Here is a 22,500-nt window from a genome sequence, read left to right on the forward strand (position 1 = left end):
AGACACAAATATCAACGATTATTACAGATGAATTGAATTAATTGATACCTACTTTATTTTTAGGCGTCATTTGGGGAAAAAGTCCAGAAAAATCTTTCAACGTATTTTAATTCAAGTGGACTGAGAGAGGCTTTAGAAAATCTAGCCCTTGACGAAAAGACTTTGGCCAATCACAGGTCATTTCAGAGAGAGAGAGCGTTCCTATTGGCTGCAGGAAGAGGTCTGACTCAACTTCAAATTTTTTGCTTTCTACCTACTGCAGCTTTAAAAACAGTAATCCTTCAAAAAGAAAATTGCAAGTCTTTGGATACACTGAATCTCGACATTGACACAAAACATCCTTTTATAAAGTCGGAGTGTTTTGCTCTTCTTGAAGCACAAACAATCTCATTGGTTGAGTTAAACGTCGGCGGGTGGAGCCAAAGAGCCCCAGTGTGTCTGATTTAAGTCAGTGAAAAACAAAAACAAGGACAGGTGGACAAAAAGCCTGCTCCGATCTCACTGACTTATTGTAAATGTATTAACACTTTTACTAGTAAATTCAACTTACATTTTTTAGTTGTTAGTTTCAGAACTTTGCTTTAAACACACTTTCTTCTAACTTGAAGCCTTTTAACTTTAATGAATGTACTTCCGAGAGTTCACCAAACTCATTAAATTACGTTTTTAAAAGAAAAATGATCTGTCTTCATGATAAAAACCCACACCCACCTGTATACTGGTGAGGGTGGTGTACTGGTATGCTTTCACCACAGCGTAGTTGGCTTCCACGTCCACCAGCCCCAGCAGAAGGTACTTCCACCATCGCCTCTTCAGAATCTGTAAAATATTGCCATTCCCTGCGTTTCAAAGGGGGAAACCCCTGAACTTCAGTATTGACATTTACAGTATTTGTTTCACCACCAAGCCTGAGGACAGTTTAACATTTTAATCACTGAATCAAAGAATCGTCATCGTCATTCGACACCCACGTTAAGCTGCTGACCACATCTAGTTATTTTTTTCCACTTAAGAAACATAAGCAAATTGAGATCTGTACTTTTGAGACTGTCCTCCCCCAAAAAACGCTCTCAAGCAGCAATTACGACCCATATTTACGTTTCTAGAGGCAAGGCCGTCTAGTGGCCGTAGTAATTACGATGGGAGCAAAACAGGAAATAAGGTGACAAAGTATGAGAGCGCCGGGGGGAAAATTTACAAATCCCACTATGGCCACGCCAAGACCCGCCCTACGAAGCAGCTCGATTGGTTGGGGTTAGGCATTGACCTCGATTGGTTAAGGTTAGGATTAGAGATGGTCCGATACCATTTTTTGCTTCCCGATACCGATTCTGATACCTGAACTTGCGTATCGGCCGATACCGAGTACTGATCTGATACCAGTGTGTCATATATTTAATTATGTTTTAACAGCTGTATACTACTATCCCTGTATGGATGATATGATGTATAACAGCTGTATACTACTATCCCTGTATGGATGATATGATGTATAACAGCTGTATACTACTATCTCTGTATGGATGATATGATGTATAACAGCTGTATACTACTATCTCTGTATGATGATATGATGTATAACAGCTGTATACTACTATCCCTGTATGATGATATGATGTATAACAGCTGTATACTACTATCCCTGTATGATGATATGATGTATAACAGCTGTATACTACTATCTCTGTATGGATGATATGATGTATAACAGCTGTATACTACTATCCCTGTATGATGATATGATGTATAACAGCTGTATACTACTATCTCTGTATGGATGATATGATGTATAACAGCTGTATACTACTATCCCTGTATGATGATATGATGTATAACAGCTGTATACTACTATCCCTGTATGATGATATGATGTATAACAGCTGTATACTACTATCTCTGTATGGATGATATGATGTATAACAGCTGTATACTACTATCTCTGTATGATGATATGATGTATAACAGCTGTATACTACTATCTCTGTATGGATGATATGATGTATAACAGCTGTATACTACTATCTCTGTATGGATGATATGATGTATAACAGCTGTATACTACTATAAACTAAACTAGTTTTTGTGTGTAAACATAACCAAACTGCTACCATTATACAATGTTAACGAGATGTTTAAAATCACAACCTTTACGTTCTCTGGTTTAGATCATAGTCTGTTAATATTCTTTTATACAGTCTATGGTTTAGATATGAGGTCGTGTTTCCGCCACAGCCAGGGTTCTGTGGATCGTATTAGACGGTAACATAGAGGGTGGCATAGCCATATTTATTCTGCTCTTATAAAGTAACTGCTAATACACTGCACATATTTATATTTAATTTATATTACTCTAAACCACCTTCTGTAAACCAACTGTATACTACTGTCTACACTGCACTAGATTTCTTGTCCTGTCTATGCACCACCTGTCTATACTGTCTATAGTTTGTATATCGCATTGCACTTTTCTGCTTTTTTTTGCACTTCTGGTTGGACGCATTTCGTTGTCTTTGTACTTGTACTCTGCACAATGACAATAAAGTTGAATCTAATCTAATCTAAAGGGACAAATGACCAACATAGTCGTATGGTTTGGAAGACATATTGGTACTTTCAACTGCTGAATATGAGATGCTTATCTGTCATCTCATCTCCCATTGACTGTAATACTCTCCCCTCACTTAGTGTGTCTGCTCTGGGTCTACTTCAGTTAATCATTTAATTCTGTAACATATATTGCTCCTGAGTTACCTGTTCTGCAGAGTAGCATGGGGGTGTAGGTGACACACAGCAGGGCGTAGTTAAAGAAGCTCTGCAGCATGGGTGTGTTCACATGGAAGCTTGTAGCCAGGTACTGGGAGGTGATGGCCGTCCCGCAGATGAGCCCAGCCAGGCCCTGACCCATGGCCAACGTCTTGGCAAGCTGCCTGAGAGAGAGGAGGGCGACACATCTTTAGAGCCACCAAGCACATTTATTTCTAAGCAGGCTCTGAACTATGTCATTTTTGGTGCCTAAAGTTAACTATTGTTGCCGCATGATGGTAACTTTTTGTCGTGTAGTGCCAAATAGTGATCCTCTGCCCAAAATGAATTGCTTGGGAGTGTGTGCAGCCTGTTAAAGCTGTATCGCCCAGTTTACATATGTCCGTACCTCACTTGGAAAACTGCCTGTTAGTGGATCTTTGCTTCTTTAACAGGTAAAACGTTCTGGGTGGGCTATAATTTGTCAGTTATAACCCTCATGCATAGCCTGGCGTGGTCATACTCAGATTCTAGTCAGAATATGAGTCTGATACTGCTCCATTGGGCTGTGATTATGGGGTGTGTTTCAACCGAACCAGGAAAGAAAATGCCTCTGCACTCAATTGGATAGACCTACAACCAATCAGAGCAACGCAGTATGTGATGTATGTTGAGCTAATGTTAAACTTTTGCCAAATCCCGTAGGAAGGACGGCAAAAACAGCTTTCCGATCGACAAATGCCTTGATCGCGGTTCTCTGTTCCTCTTTTAAAATGAATGCGCTGTCGATATCTTCTATAACAGACGCGATGGCGGAATCTACACATCTCAATTCTCCAGCGGCAGCCATCTTTGTTGTAAACAAATTCAACCCAAGCGCTCTTTGGTGACGTGGTTGATTACGTTACTGTTGATCATCTGTCCATCATCGTATAAAGCCCGCCCTGACAATCTGATTGGTCCAAACAGCTCTGGTTGGAGCGTAGTTGCTCCAAAACGGATCAAGTCCAGACCGAACTTCCCGACCTCAAATGTTGTGGGCGGGGCTAAGCTCGGCTGGCATCCACGCTACCTCATTCATTAAATTAAGCTTTTTTTGAAGCAGAAACAACTTTTCAAACACAAGGTAGGAGCTGCAATCACTTTTTTGGCATGTGTAAAAGTACATTTTTATGGGTTGTATTGCTCCTTTATCTGTCAACTTAAAGCTTCATGAATGAAATCGAGTCATTTTGAGGCATAAATCACCTTTCAGTGACAAGGTAAAAGCTGCAGTCACTTTTTGGCAGATGATCACTTGGCACAATAACTGTCCCCGGATCCCAGTAACATTTTCTTGGCTAATTTTAACTGTAAAGACCGCTAAACTTAACTGTAATGTGACCGGTCATCACGTGACCAGCCGTATATTATATGAATTGTTGTGCATAACTTTTCGCACGATATCATATAGGAGTATCATAAATGTAATTTACTTTAAACATGCTCGAGAACTTATCAGTGGTGGAATGTAACTGTGATGTATTTTAGGTACTTGTACTTTCCTTGAGTTTTTCATTTTTCTACAACTTTCTAGTACTCTAGTACATCTCAAAGGTAAATATTGTAGTTTCTACTCCACTACATTCGTCTGACAGCTTTAGTTACTTTTCAGATGACAGTGTTTCCTCCCCTTCCTGTCCAGTGAAAACCACGTATCTCCAGATGTGTTGATGTTGAATGTTTGTGATGAACTGAAGGATGAAGTCTTCCTTTATGTGTTGAGAAACTTCTCCTACTTCTTAAGCTAAATAAAGTCTTTTAAAAGCTTCTCGGATCAGCTGGAAAATGCATCGTCACAAAGCTGAAAACAGGGCTGTTCTGACACCATGAAAAGTTTTAAAGTGCTCATATTATGCTAATTTTCAGGTTCATAATTGTATTTAGAGGTTGTATCAGAATAGGTTTAGAATAGGTTACATTTTCAAAAAAACACCATATTGTTGTTGTACTGCACATTGCTGCAGCTCCTCTTTTCACCCTGTGTTCAGGTCTCTGTTTTAGCTACAGAGTGAGACCTCTCACTGCTGTAACATCTTTGTTGGGAGTCACACATGCGCAGTACCTAGGTAAGGACTACTAGCCAGTCAGAAGCAGAGTATGAGGGCGTGTCCTGACAGTAGCTAGGTAAGGACTACTAGCCAGTCAGAAGCAGAGTATGAGGGCGTGCCCTGACAGTAGCTAGGTAAGGACTACTAGCCAGTCAGAAGCAGAGTATGAGGGCGTGCCCTGACAGTAGCTAGGTAAGGACTACTAGCCAGTCAGAAGCAGAGTATGAGGGCGTGCCCTGACAGTAGCTAGGTAAGGACTACTAGCCAGTCAGAAGCAGAGTATGAGGGCGTGCCCTGACAGTAGCTAGGTAAGGACTACTAGCCAGTCAGAAGCAGAATATGAGGGCTTTTCACTTTGTAAACCTATAACGTGCACAAAAAAGATACATAACACAATAAAGGAAAGGGAAAAAGCCCAAAAGCATAATAATATGAGCACTTTAAAACGTTTTAGAGATACGTGTTTCTCACAGGACAGCGACACTACAAACATATGATGATCTTATAGAATATGATGCATTACTGGAGATTAAACTACCCAACAGTACATACAGGAGTTAAAATGAGCACAACCCTAAACATCTACAGCAGTAAAATGCAACATACACATTAATGCAGCAGGAATATTAATCCAGAAACTTTAAACACTGACTGACTGAGGGAACATTTTACTGCACAATTAATGCTTTTACTTCAAGTACATTTTGTTGATAATACGTGCATACTTTTACTTTTAACCCTCATGTTGTCCTCGGGTCAAATTTGACCCGTTTTCAAAGTTTGTACATCATAAATTTGGGTTTATTTTAACCAAATTGCCCCAAAATAATATGATGGTTCCATAAGATGCTCTTTACAAAGGAAATTAAGGATCAGATCTCTATTTTCATAGAATTTTGGATGTTGTATTCAATGTTATAGCATTATCCTGACTCAACTTTGACAGATCTGTGATTATCCATACCTTCATTACTCTGATCTTAACCATTAGTCAAAATAATTCATAATTTCTGCTTTTTTCTTACACAAAAATTAGAAAATTTCATACAAATGAGGTTTATTGACCATGAATTCCAAAAAATAAGTGTAAAACTAGTGCAAATAAATAGGTCTAGTGGTGAATATACTGGTGTTAATGGAAAGAAAGTGCCAAAAACGTTGAAATAAGCGACAAAAACGTAAAAAAAGCAACCATAACGTGGGGAAAAAGCAACATAAACGTAAAAACAGTGTGTAAAAGAGTGTTAATTTTGACCTGGGAGGACAACACAAGGGTTAAGTAAGATTTTGAGTGCAAGACTTGTACTTGTAAGTATTTTCACAGTGGGGTTTCAATACGTTTACTTAAGGCGAGACACGGCAGGCAAAAACATCGTTTTTTTTCCACTGGTCAATTTTGAGATTGTGGGCTATTTGTCTTCAATAACATGTCTTCTTTCAGACTTGTGGTGAAATAAAGTCCGAAATACACATTTAGGTCTTTATTTTACTACACTTTGTCTGTTTGCGTCGGTAGATTTCACCTAAATTCAACAAAAGTTGGCGTTCTAAATCATCGCGCTGCTCCGCGACCGCTGTCTGCACCCTGTCATCACACCTGTCGGTACACGATCCGTTCTGCCTGCACGATCCGTTCTGCACATGCGCAAGATAATACTGTTTTACGTATCCATACGACCAGCACGATCTGTTCCACGCTAGCCTATGGCTAGCCTCCACCGGGAAGCTAACGTTAGTTTAGCTAACAGCTAATTCGGCTAACCGCTAGCTGACAGCTAGATTCAGTCTAAAATAACGTTAACTCAAACGTAATGGGAAAAGCAGGCTACAGCTAAATTAAGACTTCACAGTAATAACAATAAAGACAAGTATTGAGTGATTGTATTTTAAATGAGCACAAGTAAAGTAGAACTGACGTAACAGCTGTTATATATGTTAGGTGTTTGTTATATATGTCAACGTTTATTTTCAAGTTTTATTTTGAGGGTCTTTTAAAGTTATTACATGCTGTCTCAGCTAGCAGTTAGCCGAATTAGCTGTTAGCTAAACTAACGTTAGCTTGGCTGTCGACCGGAAGCGTGGAACAGATCGTGCAGTGTCGTAAATCCTCGTACAACCGCGCATGCGCGAACATTTTGCGCATGTGCAGAACGGATCGTGCAGGCAGAACGGATCGTGTACCGACAACACCGTTGGAAAGCTCTCTTTCTCCTGTACAATGCTGTCGGATCCAAATATGGTCATTTCCTTTTTATCAGCAACCAATCGTGAAAGTAAAATGGGGGATTTAACTGAAAATGCGCAATCTCATTGGCTGATGCCAATTTCTGACGACGTGATTCGTTCAGAGTCGTCACGTGACGCGCTCTGACATTTCCGCGGTAGCTCAAAATGTTGAAAGAAGTGCGTCGAAAACGGCCGAAAATCACCTCAGAGAAGACGAAAACAGTTGTTATTAGCAAGAAGACACAGGGGACTACAAACTAAGACAGCAGATGATGAAATGCCTTCACATAGTACGTCGATGTTTAAACTGTCGTTCAGAAAACAGGAGTGTTCAGACAGCGGAGGTAATCAGACTCTCTCTCTCTCTCTCTCTCTCTCTCTCTATCTCTCTCTCTCTCTCTCTCTCTCTCATACAGTTTTGTATAATATAATTACTATATAATAGGCTACTAAACAAATCTGTAATTTCGGGATCCTAAGTGGTGTGAGTCCCTCAGGCTGTAGCAGGCAGATCCATGTTTAGCTGTCAGTGGAGCTGCTGTCACCTCTCCTAGGAGAACTACCAGCTTCTCTTCTGGTGTTAACTTTTTTTGGCTATTTTTCCAAGGTGTAAATCTCTTAGTGAAGATAGTTTTTCCCAGTGGAGGAGGAAGTGTATCTCTGTCTGACCCAGCTGGTGGTCACTGAGCCTGTCTCTCTCTCTGACCTGTCTGTCTGACCCAGCTGGTGGTCACTGAGCCTGTATTTAGTCAGGATCCGTCTCTTCTTTGTATCTCTGACAGTGTGAAGATAATCTGTCAAATAATAATTTAGTCTACTTTGTTTGCTTTCTCCAATGTTCTAAATATTGGTCTTATGAATGAGTCATAATTAGTTTTGTTCTGTTGTGTTATGAACCAGTGCTGATGGGAGCCTGGTTAGTTATCTTCACCATCAGCTGACTGAGGGGACTGGTTCTGGTTAGTTATCTTCACCATCAGCTGACTGAGGGGACTGTTTTGTGGGAAAAGTAAGCTGGAGCAGCAGCAAGTATGGCCATCTCCACCTTGATGAAGGAGCCTCTGTCATGCTTTCTGTTATGGAGAAGTTGTGGCTTCAGAGCACTGTTGTGACGGTCAATTCAATGAGAGAAACTGATATGCTCAGGATCTCGAAAGCTGAGGCCGTCACAGCTGCCAGTGCAAAACATAGTCTAGAGTCTAAGCACAGCTAAAATACATATGGTGCTGGAATGGACAATTAGATTTAAAAAAAGCTGTGACAGCTACTGTTGGTCTTGTTCTGTGTCCATACAACTGTCCAGCGTGGGTTTTGTCGGCAACTTTGTGCATGATACGCCAATGTTAATTCATTAAGTTACTGTAGTTGTAGGCCTTATATGCCTGCCATTTTATTAAATAATCAATTTTCATGAGCTTGAAATATTCTATATTATTATCATTAAGGGTATGAGCATTTATTCTGTTTTTGAGCAATTTTTCCAATAGAAATGTATTAAATTCCACTATTTAAATCTTTAAATGCCGTTTTCTCAAAATGAGTTTTTTGTCATTCTCCAGTAGAAACATCTCAGCCTGTGTAGCACCTATGTACACCAAACTTTCCAGTTATACACTTAGTAGTATTCTGAAGATATTTACAGAGGGATTTGTTAATAAATCATTCCTGCCCTGATTTATGTGACATTTTAAGCAAAAAAACATGGCAAAAATCGATTTTTTAGGGCTATGGACAGTATATTTTGATTTCCTAGGTAATGAAAGCAGATATCCTGAAATCCCTCTGTAATTTTGTTTTCATCTTGTGTGTAAACAAAATGAAAAAAGAATTTTGCACCTGGCTTTATCATATGTTCAGATCTATCTACCGAAAATATATGCAAATTCGCGCATATTTAATGAGAAAATGCATAATTTGCATAATTAAACATACACATTTCAAAAACTTGTAATACATTTTTTTTATATACTTGTGTAAGTAATCAACTGAGGAAGTTTCATGGAGATATCTATTATTTTAAAATTTTAGCCTATTCACCTGTAGTGTCTCGCCTTAAGTAAAGAAACTGAATAGTTGTTGGTGACTATATATCTTAAAGGAGAAGGTTGATATTTTGACTGAAAACGAGGTTGGGAAACAGCCAGTGGTGGAATGTAACTAAGTACATTTAGTACTGTACTTAAGTACAAATGTTGAGGTACTTGTACTTTACTTGAGTCTTTTTCTTTTCATGCCACTTTCTACTTCTACTCCGCTACATCTCAGAGAGACATATTGTACTTTTTACTCCACTACATTCATCTGTTACAGCTTCAGTTACTAGTTACATTACACGTTAAGATTACCGCACACAAAACACATGTAGTTTATAAAATCCGATGCATTATTATAAAGTAAACAAGCCGACAATATAACGGCTACAAGTCCAGCTGAGATGATTAGACCATTAAACACACAACTCTTTGGATCCTTTACACTTTCTACAATGGGAGGATTTTTCTGAATTGAGTACTTTTACTTTTAATACTTTAAGTACATTTTCCTGATGATACCTACAGACTTTAACTTGAGTAACATTTTTAATGCAGGACTTTTACTTGTAACAGAGTATTTTTACAGTGTGGTATTAGTACTTTTACTGAAGTAAAGTGTTGGAGCCATTACACAACTTAGTCTTGTTTTGTTTATATACCACGTTGGTTATGCTAATTAATCTGCAGTATTATGTTTGAGCATTGAGTGGAGAGTTCCCATTAACAGCCAGGGATACACAGGTGTGAGGCTGGGGGGGAAGCAGACAGCTTTTCACCGCATCAGGTTAGATTAGTGTGCTAAAGAAAATAAATGGGTCACAGCCAGGGTTCAAAATTAATTTTTTCGTCCACCAGCCAAATGGCTTGTCAATGTTCACATTTCAACAGCCACTCAATAGATTACCATTGTTTTTTTGGCTGGTGAGTGTAGTGTGTATAGCAAATCTACCAGCCACTTGCATATTTTACCAGCATTTGGCTGGTGGATGGTGCTAATTTGGAACCCTGGTCACAGCACCGAAATGCAGACAGATTGTGGACATTGATTATTGGCACGCAGAACACGCGTCCAAACAAGTTCTTCCCTGGTCCCACCTCATTGGCCTAATGTTGGAGTTGGTAAAAGACTCTACATATAGGAATACTTCTTCTTCCACTCTTGGAAACAGCTCACCTGGCTTAGCTTCGAAAGGTAACAAAAGCAGACTCTAACATTACTTCTCCTTCTCTCATCTCCGTATGTGTCCACTCACCAGGTGAATACTCCCTTTGGGTTGAATTTCCGGATCCTCTCCATGAGTCCCCTGCTCTCACAGCTCGTGTCCCTGCAGGCATCTTCGGGCTGCTTAGTAGCCATGGCGCCTCGCCAGTGATGGAGGAATCCTCTCTGAGTTTGAACTCTTTAAATGCGTCTACCGCCTTGGCTTTTTTACTGAATGATTAACCGACTCAGAGGGCAAAGACTACTCTGGTTACTTATCTCTCTCTCTCTCTCTCTCTCTGTGTATATAATGTGTTGAAGACAGCCGGCAGCACTTAATAAAGATAAGAACTGATGATGAACGATGAACTCAAAGACGTCATCACTGCGCTTCCTCCTCTTGTTTTCATTCTCATCTGTTATCTACTGATTAAAAAAGCACTTTGTGTGCTTCATCGTCAGGGTTTTTATGGAAATGACAGTGTAAAGTAACTAAGTACATTAACTCAAGTACTGTACTTAACCCTCCTGTTGTTCTCAGGTCAAATTTGACCCGTTTTTTTTTAAGTTTCTATGTCAGACATTTGGGTTTCTAACCCTGTACACAGTTCTGTCAGATTTACTTCCAGACTGTGGAACCATTGGCGAACATGTCTGTATGTCAGACACTGAACATTGTGGAAGGTTTTGTATTTTTGTATTAGTTTTTGTATTTGTATTTTGTATTTTATGTTATACTCTGTGTTTTTTTTTTATTGTTGTGATATGGATCCCCCTGGGTCTGAAATAAAGTTTATATATTTCAACCAAGTTGCCCCAAAACAACATGGATGGTTCCATAAAAGTGAAATAAAGGATCAGATCTTTACTTTCATTGAATTTTCTGTGTTTTATTCAATGTTCTAGCATTATCCTGACTAAACTTTGACATATCTGGGATTATCCATTACCGTCATTCCTCTGATTTTAACTTTTAGTTGAAATCATTCCTAATTTCTGCTTTTTTCTAACACAAAAAAAAAGATAATTTCATATAAATTAGGTTTATTGACCAGGAATTCCCAAAATAAGTGCAAACTAGTGTTAATAAGTTGGTTCTAGTGGTGAATATACTGATGGTACTGGGGAAAAAGTGCCAAAAATGTAAAAAAAAATAGTGTATATATATATATATATATATATATATATATATATATATATATACACACAAGAGTTAAGGAAATGTACAATGTACAGTATTTTCATTTTATGCTCCACAACAATTCAGAGGGAAATATTGTATTTTTTACACTAGCTATAGTTACTTTTCAATATAATAGGTTCTTAGAGTACTTTAAATCAAGGGCGTAATTTTGGGGTCAACATTGGGGGGGGGAATCTCTCCTTTTAGCAAAATTGAAATTTTGAGCATGTCAAACACTTAATTTCTTGCATTCTGGTGATTTTTTTCTGCAATACTTTGTGCTTTTCCTGCATCAAGTCATGGTGCAAATGTCTTTATTTATGTAAAGGAAATTATTATTAGATATTTGGGGGGATTGCACTGGCCAGTGTTGATTATTGGGGGGTTGTACCCCCCCCCCCCATCCCCCTGTAAATTATGTCTATGCTTTAATTGAGTATTTCCCTTTTGTGTAATTTACTTACAGGACAATGAAGACTTGTACTTTTCACACTAATAATAATAATAATAATAATAATAATAATACATACATACATACATACATGTAAGGTTTTGAATGCAGGACTTTAACTTGTAGTGGAGTATTTTCATAAGTATCTCACTTAAGAATCTGAGTATATTTTTTTTCAACTAATAAACCTTATTCATCAACAATTACAATAATACATACACATACACAATTAATGTCTGAGAGCAACAAAAAAACACAAAAACCACACATCACATAAAACATACATAGCCTACATATAAAGAACATAAACAAAAATACACAAACGTTTTGCTGATCCTAATATCTGATTAGGATCAGTAAATATTAAATAAATGTAAAAACAAGTAAGTAAATGAGGGATGAAAACAAAATCATATTGTAAAAAGATACAGTTATAACAGGATACACAGTCAATCACACTACAAAAGGTTCACAACGAGATTAAATAGAGGATACATTAACCGATATGGTGTTAAGGACGCTCACCAAAATACATCCTTGTAATTGTAATCCGAGTACTTCTCCCAACTCGGTTAAGTTCCCATGAACTCAACCAGCTGTACTACCTGTCTCGCGAGATTCTGCGAGGTGATAAGTTGAAGAAACATGGCGACGTCTAATTTGTTAAAGGTAAGAACACTTGAATATATCGTATTTCCTTTATTTGTGTACAGATTTAAACTCTTCGTTTCCATATATTTTCACTATTAATGCACATATGTTTACATTCGCTATTGTGGCATGTTTGTGTCTGCACGAATAGTGTAAATATATGAAATAAGTGCACAAATAGGTGAAGTCACAGTTGTTGCCGTTGTCCGGTGTTCTGTCGGAGTCAGTTATATATCCTGCTCACGCGAACAGAACAGAGCACCAACATGTCTTCTGTCGTTACCAAAAACCGAGCCGTTAGCCGTTAGCCGTTACTACAGTCAAGAATCTCGGGGACGACGACCCACTGACTAACAACAAGAACCGTATCAAGCCCTAAACCCAACACTGGAAAGGCTCCAAGGAGACATACCACCAGCACCATGGATGTATTACATTAAAGCCACACACAGGGGGGGACTCTTTCCGTCCACAGCCCGTTTATTTTCGGCTAATTGTTGCTAACACTTTGCGGAACCACCGGGCGTCGTCATGGTGATTCAGTGGCTAGCACTTGAGTAACTGGATTCGATCCCGAGTTCGGGCCTTTTTTAGTGGAGTTTCCCCCCGTGTTCGCGTGGGTTTTTACCGTGTAATGGTTAACGTTACTCCTGTTTCCTCCTCCTTATTAAATATGACGAAATAAACAGTCTGTGTCCACAATTCATGTGCTGTCTGTAAAGTAGACTGACAGTACAGGTCTAATTAATAATTACCGCTAACCGTTACAGTTGTAAGTCACTGGGCAGTTAGCTTTACAGGCTAGCGAGAGAGGTAACCGGCTTTGACAGGCGGCGACCCGCCCCCCGGCTCACACTTCCCGGCTATTGTAAAACAGCTTCACCCGTGGAGGTGGGCAGAGAACCACAGGGTCCTCATACAAATATATACATATACATATTCAGTATATCTATCTATCTATGGTCCTCATAAAATAGCAGGTGTGCTATTTTCAGTGGTGTAACGTAACTTAAGTGCATCTTCTCAAGTACATTACTTGAGGTACTTTACAACAAACATTACATTTATTTAGCTAATCCATGAGCAACGGATAAGCAATACACCTTATAATCAACAAATATATTATGATGTATTATTATATAGGCTCTATAGCTAAATTTTAGCACCCAATTAAAGTATAAGTGTAAAGAATTCCAAAAAATGTAATGACATTTTCACTTAAATCCTGATCAAAAATGTAATAAAACCCCATAATGTAATAACTTGACCAATAATGTAATAACATGTCCCGACTGATATTGTAATAACATGTTTACTGATAATTTAATATCTTTCATGTGGGTCATTCTTATTCAAAACTGATGACGTGATAATTTTTTCTCGGAAATGTAAAGTGTGCAAGGATACATCGCGTGTAATACTGTTGGTGTTATGTTAGCCGATACTGAAAACTAGGGCTGCAATTCTGACGATTAATGTCATTGTTAGTTGTTTGGTCTATAAAATGTCAGAATAGGGTGAAACGTGTCGCTCAGTGTTTTCCAAAGCTGTTTTAATGACGCCCTCAAATATCTTGTTTTGTTTTGAAGAAACTAAAAAATATTCACATTTAAGAAGCTGGAATCAGAGAATTTTTACTTTTCTTATTTCATGTTATAATCTAATTAGCCTACTTGACCGCCCCTGCCCTCTTCAGTCTTTAGATATGTCTCTGTGTATCTCTGCATTTCTGTCTTAGTCTTCTCTACGTTCTCTCCCCAACACCTCCCTTCTCATTGCCTCCCTTCTCATCCTTCCTCGTCTTCCTCCCACTACACCCGTCCCCTATCTCTCCTCCAGAACAAGGGCTCCCTGCAGTTTGAGGACAAGTGGGATCTGATGCGTCCCATCGTTCTCAAGCTGCTCAGACAGGAAGCCGTCACCAAGCAACAGTGGTTCGATTTGTTCTCGTAAGAGATGCTCTCTCTCTCTCTCTGCTCTGTCCCTCAGTTCCTTCTGTCGTAGTTAGGAAAAGTGGTCCAATGAAGGAGCAGCACAGCTGCTGCTGCTGCTGCTGCTGCTGCCTTAGTTCCCGAAAACAGATGCCCGACTCTGAACAACAGACTGCTCACAAATCACGGTGTACTATTTTAGTACATTTCAGCAGCACACACACATGCAGTATATGGGTTTAGTTTTTACCAACAGGTGTTGTGCTTTACATAATCCCCACACAATCTCGCACATTTGTAGGGTTGTGTCCCACTCGTAAACTGGATTAGAGAACAGTCTTGTATCCATACCTTAACTGTGATGGTCAACTGCCTGTTATGATAGATGGATACTTCGGCAGCCAATTTTAAAAGTCTAATTTATGGATTTTTTAGGGTAGTAATTCTCTTCCACGCTTCCCTGTGAAACAGGATGTTGCGGTGTAGCTTAACACGCGAGGGATTTGGTTTTAGAATTTGTGTTAAGACACAAAACACAATGATGGTGTCTTTTTTTATTTTAAGCCCAAAGCTGTGTGATCACATCACACACTTTTTCGAGGTTTAGCAGCTGTGAGGAGGGTTACGTCGTTGTTGCTGTGCAACATTTACAGCAACCTGCCAAGCTGTTTAATTGGTTTATTTTCTTCCCTGTTAAAGTTTTTTTTTTTTTTTTTTGGGGGGGGGGAATGGGTTTTCTTATTTAAGGACAGATTCTAAAGCCCCTTGAGGCTACTTTGTGATTTTGCGCTATATGAATAAAATTGACTTGACTTGGCTTATCTGACTAACCTTAAATAACAAAGAGGGGAGTGTGAAGAGTAAAAGCGGCCAAGAAGAGGAAGTTGGTGATTTCCCTTTTTAGGAAATAGGAAGAGAAGAGAAGAGAAGAGGGGAACAGGAAGATGGGGAGTTTGATTCTCTAAAGTATTCTCTGTATTTCTCTCTGTGGAAATACAGTAGGGCTGTGCAAATAATTTGAATTTTAACCGAGATTATGATTTCGGCTCCTAAAGATCACAAAACAATGCAATCGAGAAAAACAATTATTTTGCACATTAGGTCTACGTTTCACGAGTTAACTCTTATTTTGCAACATGTTTGTAGAAGTCAATGAGTAATCGTGTTACTAAGTTTAAGGCTGCACGATATGAGGACAATATGCGATAATGATGTTGAAAACCGCGATAACGATATTGCTTGCGATAAATAAACAGATATCCAAATGTACGTAGTTCTGCAGTTCTGCTGCGTTCAGTATTCTGCTAAAATACAACAAATTGCTTGTTGAATTTAAGACAAATGAAAGGAAATCATTTCTAACGTTCTTGTATTGAACATTGAATTAAACATAAAATGCCCCACTAAAAAAAAAAAGATAAATAATGTATTTTAAAGTGCAGTTTTCTACTGAGATTTTCTTTCAAATAACACAAAAAACGTGTGTCTTTCGCGATGCGTTTATCGCGCCAGTTGATATCGCGATGACGATTAAAAAAAACGATATATTGTGCAGCTCCAACTAATTTAAATTTTGACCAAAATAATCGTGATGATGATTTTATTCCATAATCGAGCAGCCCTAAAAGACAGGTCACACTTCAAGGGTCACTTCTGCAAGTACAGTAAATACCATGTGTGTTTGGACCTGTTGAGTAAAAGCTCAGCAGATCCCCCCCCCGAGTTTGACTTAAATACTCAGAATGAACTTCAGTGTCGTCCCTTTTCCCCTGTCTGTCCTCCAGAGATGTCCATGCTGTGTGTCTATGGGATGACAAAGGACCGGCCAAAATCCACCAAGCCCTCAAAGAGGACATCCTAGACTTCATCAAACAAGCACAGGCTGTGAGTTTTTTGTGTGTGTGTGTGTGTGTGTGTGTGTGTGTGTGTGTGTGTGTGTGTGTGTGTGTGTGTGTGTGTGTGTGTGTGTGTGTGTAAGTGTGAACTGATCAGAGTCCCAGTCACGATCAGAACAACAACAAGTGATCGCGCAGGGTTATGCGGCGGTCGGTGTGTCACCGAAACGGCTCACTTGTGCTCATATTATGCTCATTTTCAGGTTCATAATTGTATTTTGAGGTTGTACCAGAATAGGTTTACATGGTTTAATTTTCAAAAAACACCATATTTTTGTTGTACTGCACATTGCTGCAGCTCCTCTTTTCACCCTGTGTTCAGGTCTCTGTTTTAGCTACAGAGTGAGACCTCTCACTGCTGTAACATCTTTGTTGTCAGTCGCACATGCTCAGTAGCTAGGTAAGATCACATGCTCAGTAGCTAGGTGAGATCACATGCTCAGTAGCTAGGTAAGATCACATGCTCAGTAGCTAGGTAAGATCACAATTGCTAGCTAGCTGTTTCTCTAACTTCAGTAGTACAAGGCAGGATTAGCTGGGAGACTTCTTCTAAACGAGGGCGCACTTCCAACTTTATGTGGAATACCTGCAGAACAGGGACATGGAAGTAGTTCTATACAATGTATTTTGTAGATTAGGGTGAATTTGTGTGTGTTGTAGCAGCGTTTTGAAATTGAGAACGAGCTAGCATGCTAACGGTTAGCCCCCTAGGCCCCTCGTTTCGGCTAGTGACGTAGAAAGCCGTGCAGATTTTGAACAGCTCACCCAGAGACTGAAGGCAGGACACATTCAGAAACCGTATCTCACTCTAAACAGCATGGATGTTTTTTTTTTTCAAAGTTGGTATGTGTGTGGAAGCACCAGAGACACAAAATAACTCCCCAAATCCCAGAAAAAGTGATTCTTTCATAATATGGGCACTTTAACCCCCCCAAATGTAGCACAAATAGACTTTATAGTTCACAGTTATTGTTTTCAGATTGTCAGATTGTATATAGATCTCAACATTTCCAACCGCACTTCAAGGCAGCTTCATTTCACCGAGAAAGAGAGAAAGCAAAGACCCAGAGGGACTGTGCTGTGCGTTGTTGTTGTTGTTGCAGGAACCAGTCAGCTGTTCCACAAACTCCCGGCCAGTTCAGTGCTTGTGTTTTGTGTTTTTAAAACTTTCTTGTGGCAGCGATAGAGGCAGTGATGCTTCCTGTTTCCTGTACGGGACTCTCACACCGCCTCATATCAGACTCGCAAGTCCCGTCGCCGGTTACATGATGGGCCACTGCAGCGTGACGTCGCGTTGACGTCAACGTTATTTCAATATTGAAGGATAGGATAGGATAATCGAATACCTACCCAACGAACAAACAGTCGATTACTCGGATCCAGCCCTAGAACAAAGCATCATGAGTAGTTATCGGTTGACCTGCATCATCTGACATTTTGCTTGCATCTGTTGCCATGGCAGCGGGTGCTGAGCCACCAGGATGACACGGCGCTGCTGAAGGCCTACATCGTAGAGTGGAGGAAGTTCTTCACCCAGTGCGACATCCTGCCCAAGCCCTTCTGTCAGCTGGAGATCACGCTCATGGGCAAACAGGGCAGCAACAAGAAAACGAACATGGAGGACAGCATCGTACGCAAGGTGAGAGGAGGAAGTGGGGGAGGACCCCCGCGGGTGCAGAGGTTGAGTTTTGAGGCGCAAAAAGCTGAGGAATAGGAGGAGGAATGAGGAGAGGTGATGAGATGACATGTAAGACATTAGAGGGAAGCAGCGAGATGGAGGAGAGGTGAAAACTACTAAATGAGGAGAACAGCAGGGGCAGCTAGACGGCCAGCGTGGACAGCAACTTTTTGCACGATAGTTGAGGTAAGCAGGAGACGAATTGAAGGGTAGGAGGAGAGGAGACGAAACGAGAACGTGACCCAAAATCATGAACAACTGAAGCAAATTCACAAGACAGGAGAAAATACCAAAGTAGGGGAGAAGGAGAGGCTGTCAGACGTGGCTCACATACAGCGAGTAGCTCAGCCGGCCTAAAATTCCTCCTAGGAGAGAACAGCTTAAAGTGTGAATCCTGTGAAATTAGTTTGGGAGGTCTTTTCAGAAAAGCAATTTTGAGACAAAGTGCGGATGTTGTGGGTGAAGGGAGTCAGCAGGCAGACGGAAGAAGTTTCGTTAAAACCACTTCATAAATAAATCAGGCTTGACTATTTTTGGATGGCAGAAAATGGAAGCTAACTTATTATTTAACGTTTTTGGTGCACGTGATGCACATTTAATCACGCCCTTAACTTTTTTTCTCCAGCTGATGTTGGACACGTGGAACGAGTCCATCTTTTCCAACATTAAGAGCCGCCTGCAGGACAGCGCCATGAAGCTGGTGCACGCCGAGAGGCAGGGCGAGGCCTTCGACTCGCAGCTCGTCATCGGGGTGCGAGAGTCGTACGGTAAGACGGACGGACATGAACACGTGGGACAGACACACCGAGAGGAACCCATTACTGTTGATGTGTAAAGAAACACAGTTATTTCAAAATCTGTCCAATTAAATAAGCCTTTACTTCCGAAGGTCTGCTGTTAATATTCAGGAGGGGGTGAAATAAAAGAAAACAGACAATGACCTGAATGCTGCATTAACGCTAATTAAGAAAAAGAACTACAGTGAATGACCAGTTGTTGTTTGGAAGATGTAGTTTGTTAAGGAAAAGCTCAGGAGCAGCACAACTCATTTCACATACGTGAAGAAGGTCCGGGAGACTTTGATGACTTACACGGAAGCATTTAAGGGCTGTTTTTACAGTCGCCGCAGCCGAGCTAGCGTTCGCCAACGTGACGTCAAAATGACGCAGATCTCGCTGGCGCGCCAGGGTTTCGACACTCTTATTTTTTTCAGCGGTGCGCGACAAAGCGGAAACGGGAAGCATGGACGAGTTCGCAGACAACCGGATGCCAGGAGTCCGTAGAAAGAGCAGTCGGTAGCCTTTGCTCATTAGCGCCACCTCTGTTCAGGAGAAGACCGCAACTAGTGTAAATAGTTAGGGCGCTCCCATGACGTCACATTTGCGTGCGGCAGGTCGGCTGCGCCGAGTATACAGCACATTTCATGAACACTCAATTGAGGAGACAATTAGGCAGGCAGTAGAGTTTAACCACGATGTGTTATTGTGCAGTGCTGTCTCAACTCTCTGAAGTTCCTGTCCTCCTGAAGGAGTATTTAAACTCATGCTGGAGGGGTTAACGTTTAGCTGGACCTTTAAGGTAAACAAAGACATTGCAGTCGCCTAAAACACAGATGCTAAAGCCTAGTTCAGCCTCTCTCTCTTTCTGGGACCATTGCTAAAGAGTGGCAGGGCCACCGACCTCCAAAAGGAGACAGCCCTGAGACAAATTCCCTTATCGTGCAGCTGCCTAGATTTCCTGAATCTGTAGAGAGACAAACATAAATATACGTGAACAGGTTTGGTTATCAGAGACCGGCTGGATGTTCTCGTCCCCTGGCCTGTGACCTACGAATGGCCGAAGGACCTGATGTTGTCTAAGCTTTCCCTCAGTCTCAACATATCACTACATGGTGTTTCTGGAAATTGCACCACACCAACCGTTCTGTGCTTCTCTCCCACCAGTGAACCTGTGCTCTAACCCAGAGGACAAGCTGCAGATCTACAGGGATAACTTTGAGAAAGCCTACCTGGACTCCACAGAGAGGTTTTACAGAACGCAAGCACCGTCCTACCTGCAACAAAACGGCGTCCAGAACTACATGAAATATGTACGCAACGATAACACTGATCACTGATGAAGTACAAGTGCTAGTATGAAGGATGGGGTTAGTTTAAAATGCGAGAAAGATCCGTGTTGTAGGCTAGTCAGTTGTCCATCTTGATTGTACTCCCTAAGTCAAGGCTAGATGGCCTGTTTTAGTTCAAATGTTGTTTTGTCTGTATGGGTTTCAATATTATAAACTGCAAATATGTCAATATAGTCAATGAGTTTCACCCGATGTAGCATTAAAGGGATTGTTCGGATCTTTTGAGTGAGGTTGTATAAGCTACCTTGGTTTTGTGAATTGATTTTTTAATTGTTTGCTCTTCAGTGTTCGTATAACCTTGATTTGTATTATCTGCTTTTTTTGTTGATGCGTTTCCCTGCAGGCGGACGCAAAGCTGAGAGAAGAGGAGAAGAGAGCACTTAGATATCTCGAGACGCGTCGTGAATGTAACTCCGTCCAAGCAGTAAGTGTCTCCGACTAGATCTGAAGTATATGTCATGTTTGTGGCACGTTGTCAGATCTACCGAATGGCCGATGTAAAACGGTGCCTGTTCATCGACGTCAAAGTGAGCCTTTGCTTTCTGTGCGTCCTCACAGCTTATGGAGTGTTGTGTGAATGCTCTGGTGACCTCGTTCAAAGAGACAATCTTAGCCGAATGTCCAGGGATGATCAAACGGAACGAGACAGACAGTAAGTATTGCTGCACTGTTTTTTTTTTTTAAATGTAGCGTGATAAAGTGAGCCTTGTTTCTTTTAATAGACACAGGCTCTGTTCAAAATCGCATGCCGAGAATGACATCAAATTGAGTATGTAGTGTGTTCCAGCTGCATAATATATGGATTTTGTGGACACGAGACTGGCGAGAATTTCTGTATATGAGACGTGAGCTTATAAACAATGGTCATCCGCCCCAAAATGCATTGCTGCTGTCCAGACTGTCCAATGGCAGACTGCGGAGTAGACAGTTTGAATAATTTAAATGTGGATAAAATAATAATTATGAATGATGGCGATGTTGAGTTACTGTTAAGAGTAGGGCTCTGTATTGGCAAGAATCTGGCGATACGATACGTATCACGATACATGGGTCACGATTCAATATATTGCAATATAATTCGATACTGTGCGTAAGGCGATATATTGGGATTTTTTTATAGTATAATTTTAGAAAATCAAATATTTAAAAAAAAAGACATGATATGCAAACTGCCAGTTTGGGATAGTGGTTCACAGGTTCTTAGTGAGCTAATGTTTATATGCTAAAGTAGGCCAAAGTTCAGCCATAGCTACATTGTTAGCTTCTAGCAAAAAGTCAGGCACTGCTAGGCACTGCTAGGCACTGTTAGGCACTGTTAGGCACTGCTAGGCACTGCTAGGCACTGCTAGGCACTGTTAGGTACTGCTAGGCACTGTTAGGCACTGTTAGGCACTGCTAGGCACTGTTAGGCACTGCTAGGCACTGCTAGGCACTGCTAGGCACTGTTAGGCACTGCTAGGCACTGTTAGGCACTGCTAGGCACTGCTAGGCACTGCTAGGCACTGTTAGGCACTGCTAGGCACTGTTAGGCACTGCTAGGCACTGTTAGGCGAGGACACTAGTGGTGCGTCTCAGCATAGCCATCTAGCAGTAGGTGGTTTAAACACAACATATAAACGTCAACCACTGTCTTACATGAATATTTTTTAATGTAAACAACAAAAAAAAAAAAACATACATACTTACACCCCTAGTTAAGAGCGAAAAAGTGGAAGCTCATTTATATAATGTACTGTACTGTGGAAAAAAACGCTCATATTTAATGTTTTTAATTTGCCGTGAATAATACTGGGAAATATTGAATTAAGTGAAAGAGGTAATGTTGATTTCCATTTGTGATAAAGTATTTTCATTCAGCGGTAGCTGGGAGCGGTAACGCTGTGATGGATACAGCCGTGTGTTGCAGTAAAGACATGCTGCTAGACCCTACTTCAGGGTTCTCCTGCTGGTAAGGTGTATTTACGAAGGTTTAGCAGGCAGTGTGCCGTACACGCTGTACTGATTGACGTAGGGGCATCAACATTCACTGTTGCATCAGCCAGATAGACTTTAAAAATAGAAAGCTGCTCCCGGTGTTGGTTGGTTTCCTGCCAGCGAGGCCAGTGGAGCTCCAACTCGACAACACCAGTCGTAGTTGATGAGCATTTGTCTGGTGGCTGGTGGGATTTCTCCCATGAGCCTTTTACCCTGTGTAGTTTCTGTTGTTTGAGTGTTTAACTTCTGTGTTTGCCTTTTTATTTTGTAGGTTTTGTTTACAATTAGTAATATTTTGTTTTCCATTTGTTATCTTC

General features: G+C 40.5%; 2 protein-coding genes across 3 annotated transcripts in view; one reads left to right on the forward strand and one right to left on the reverse strand.

Moving 5' to 3' along the window:
* Positions 1-10,461, reverse strand: part of LOC116053442 (solute carrier family 35 member F2-like) — a 15,625-nt gene extending 5,164 nt beyond the window's left edge. The window contains exons 1-3 of the mRNA XM_031304561.2: positions 10,345-10,461; positions 2,752-2,927; positions 712-839 (exon numbers count right to left, since the gene is read on the reverse strand). Of these exons, the coding sequence (XP_031160421.1) occupies positions 712-839; positions 2,752-2,927; positions 10,345-10,448 (408 nt within the window). The 5' untranslated portion in view covers positions 10,449-10,461. The remainder of the gene's footprint in view (positions 1-711; positions 840-2,751; positions 2,928-10,344) is intronic.
* Positions 10,462-12,520: 2,059 nt separating this feature from the next.
* The window catches only part of LOC116053389 (cullin-5-like), a 24,563-nt gene continuing 14,583 nt past the window's right edge, over positions 12,521-22,500 (forward strand). Inside the window, exons 1-8 of one of the 2 annotated variants that reach the window (XM_031304500.2) lie at positions 12,521-12,595; positions 14,417-14,526; positions 16,293-16,392; positions 17,866-18,042; positions 18,707-18,848; positions 20,025-20,170; positions 20,553-20,633; positions 20,768-20,861. In XM_031304500.2, the coding sequence (XP_031160360.1) occupies positions 12,572-12,595; positions 14,417-14,526; positions 16,293-16,392; positions 17,866-18,042; positions 18,707-18,848; positions 20,025-20,170; positions 20,553-20,633; positions 20,768-20,861 (874 nt within the window). In that variant the 5' untranslated portion in view covers positions 12,521-12,571. The remainder of the gene's footprint in view (positions 12,596-14,416; positions 14,527-16,292; positions 16,393-17,865; positions 18,043-18,706; positions 18,849-20,024; positions 20,171-20,552; positions 20,634-20,767; positions 20,862-22,500) is intronic. The other variant, XM_031304501.2, reaches the window with a different exon arrangement.

Source organism: Sander lucioperca, chromosome 20, assembly GCF_008315115.2.
Source record: "Sander lucioperca isolate FBNREF2018 chromosome 20, SLUC_FBN_1.2, whole genome shotgun sequence".
Lineage (NCBI taxonomy): Eukaryota > Metazoa > Chordata > Actinopteri > Perciformes > Percidae > Sander > Sander lucioperca.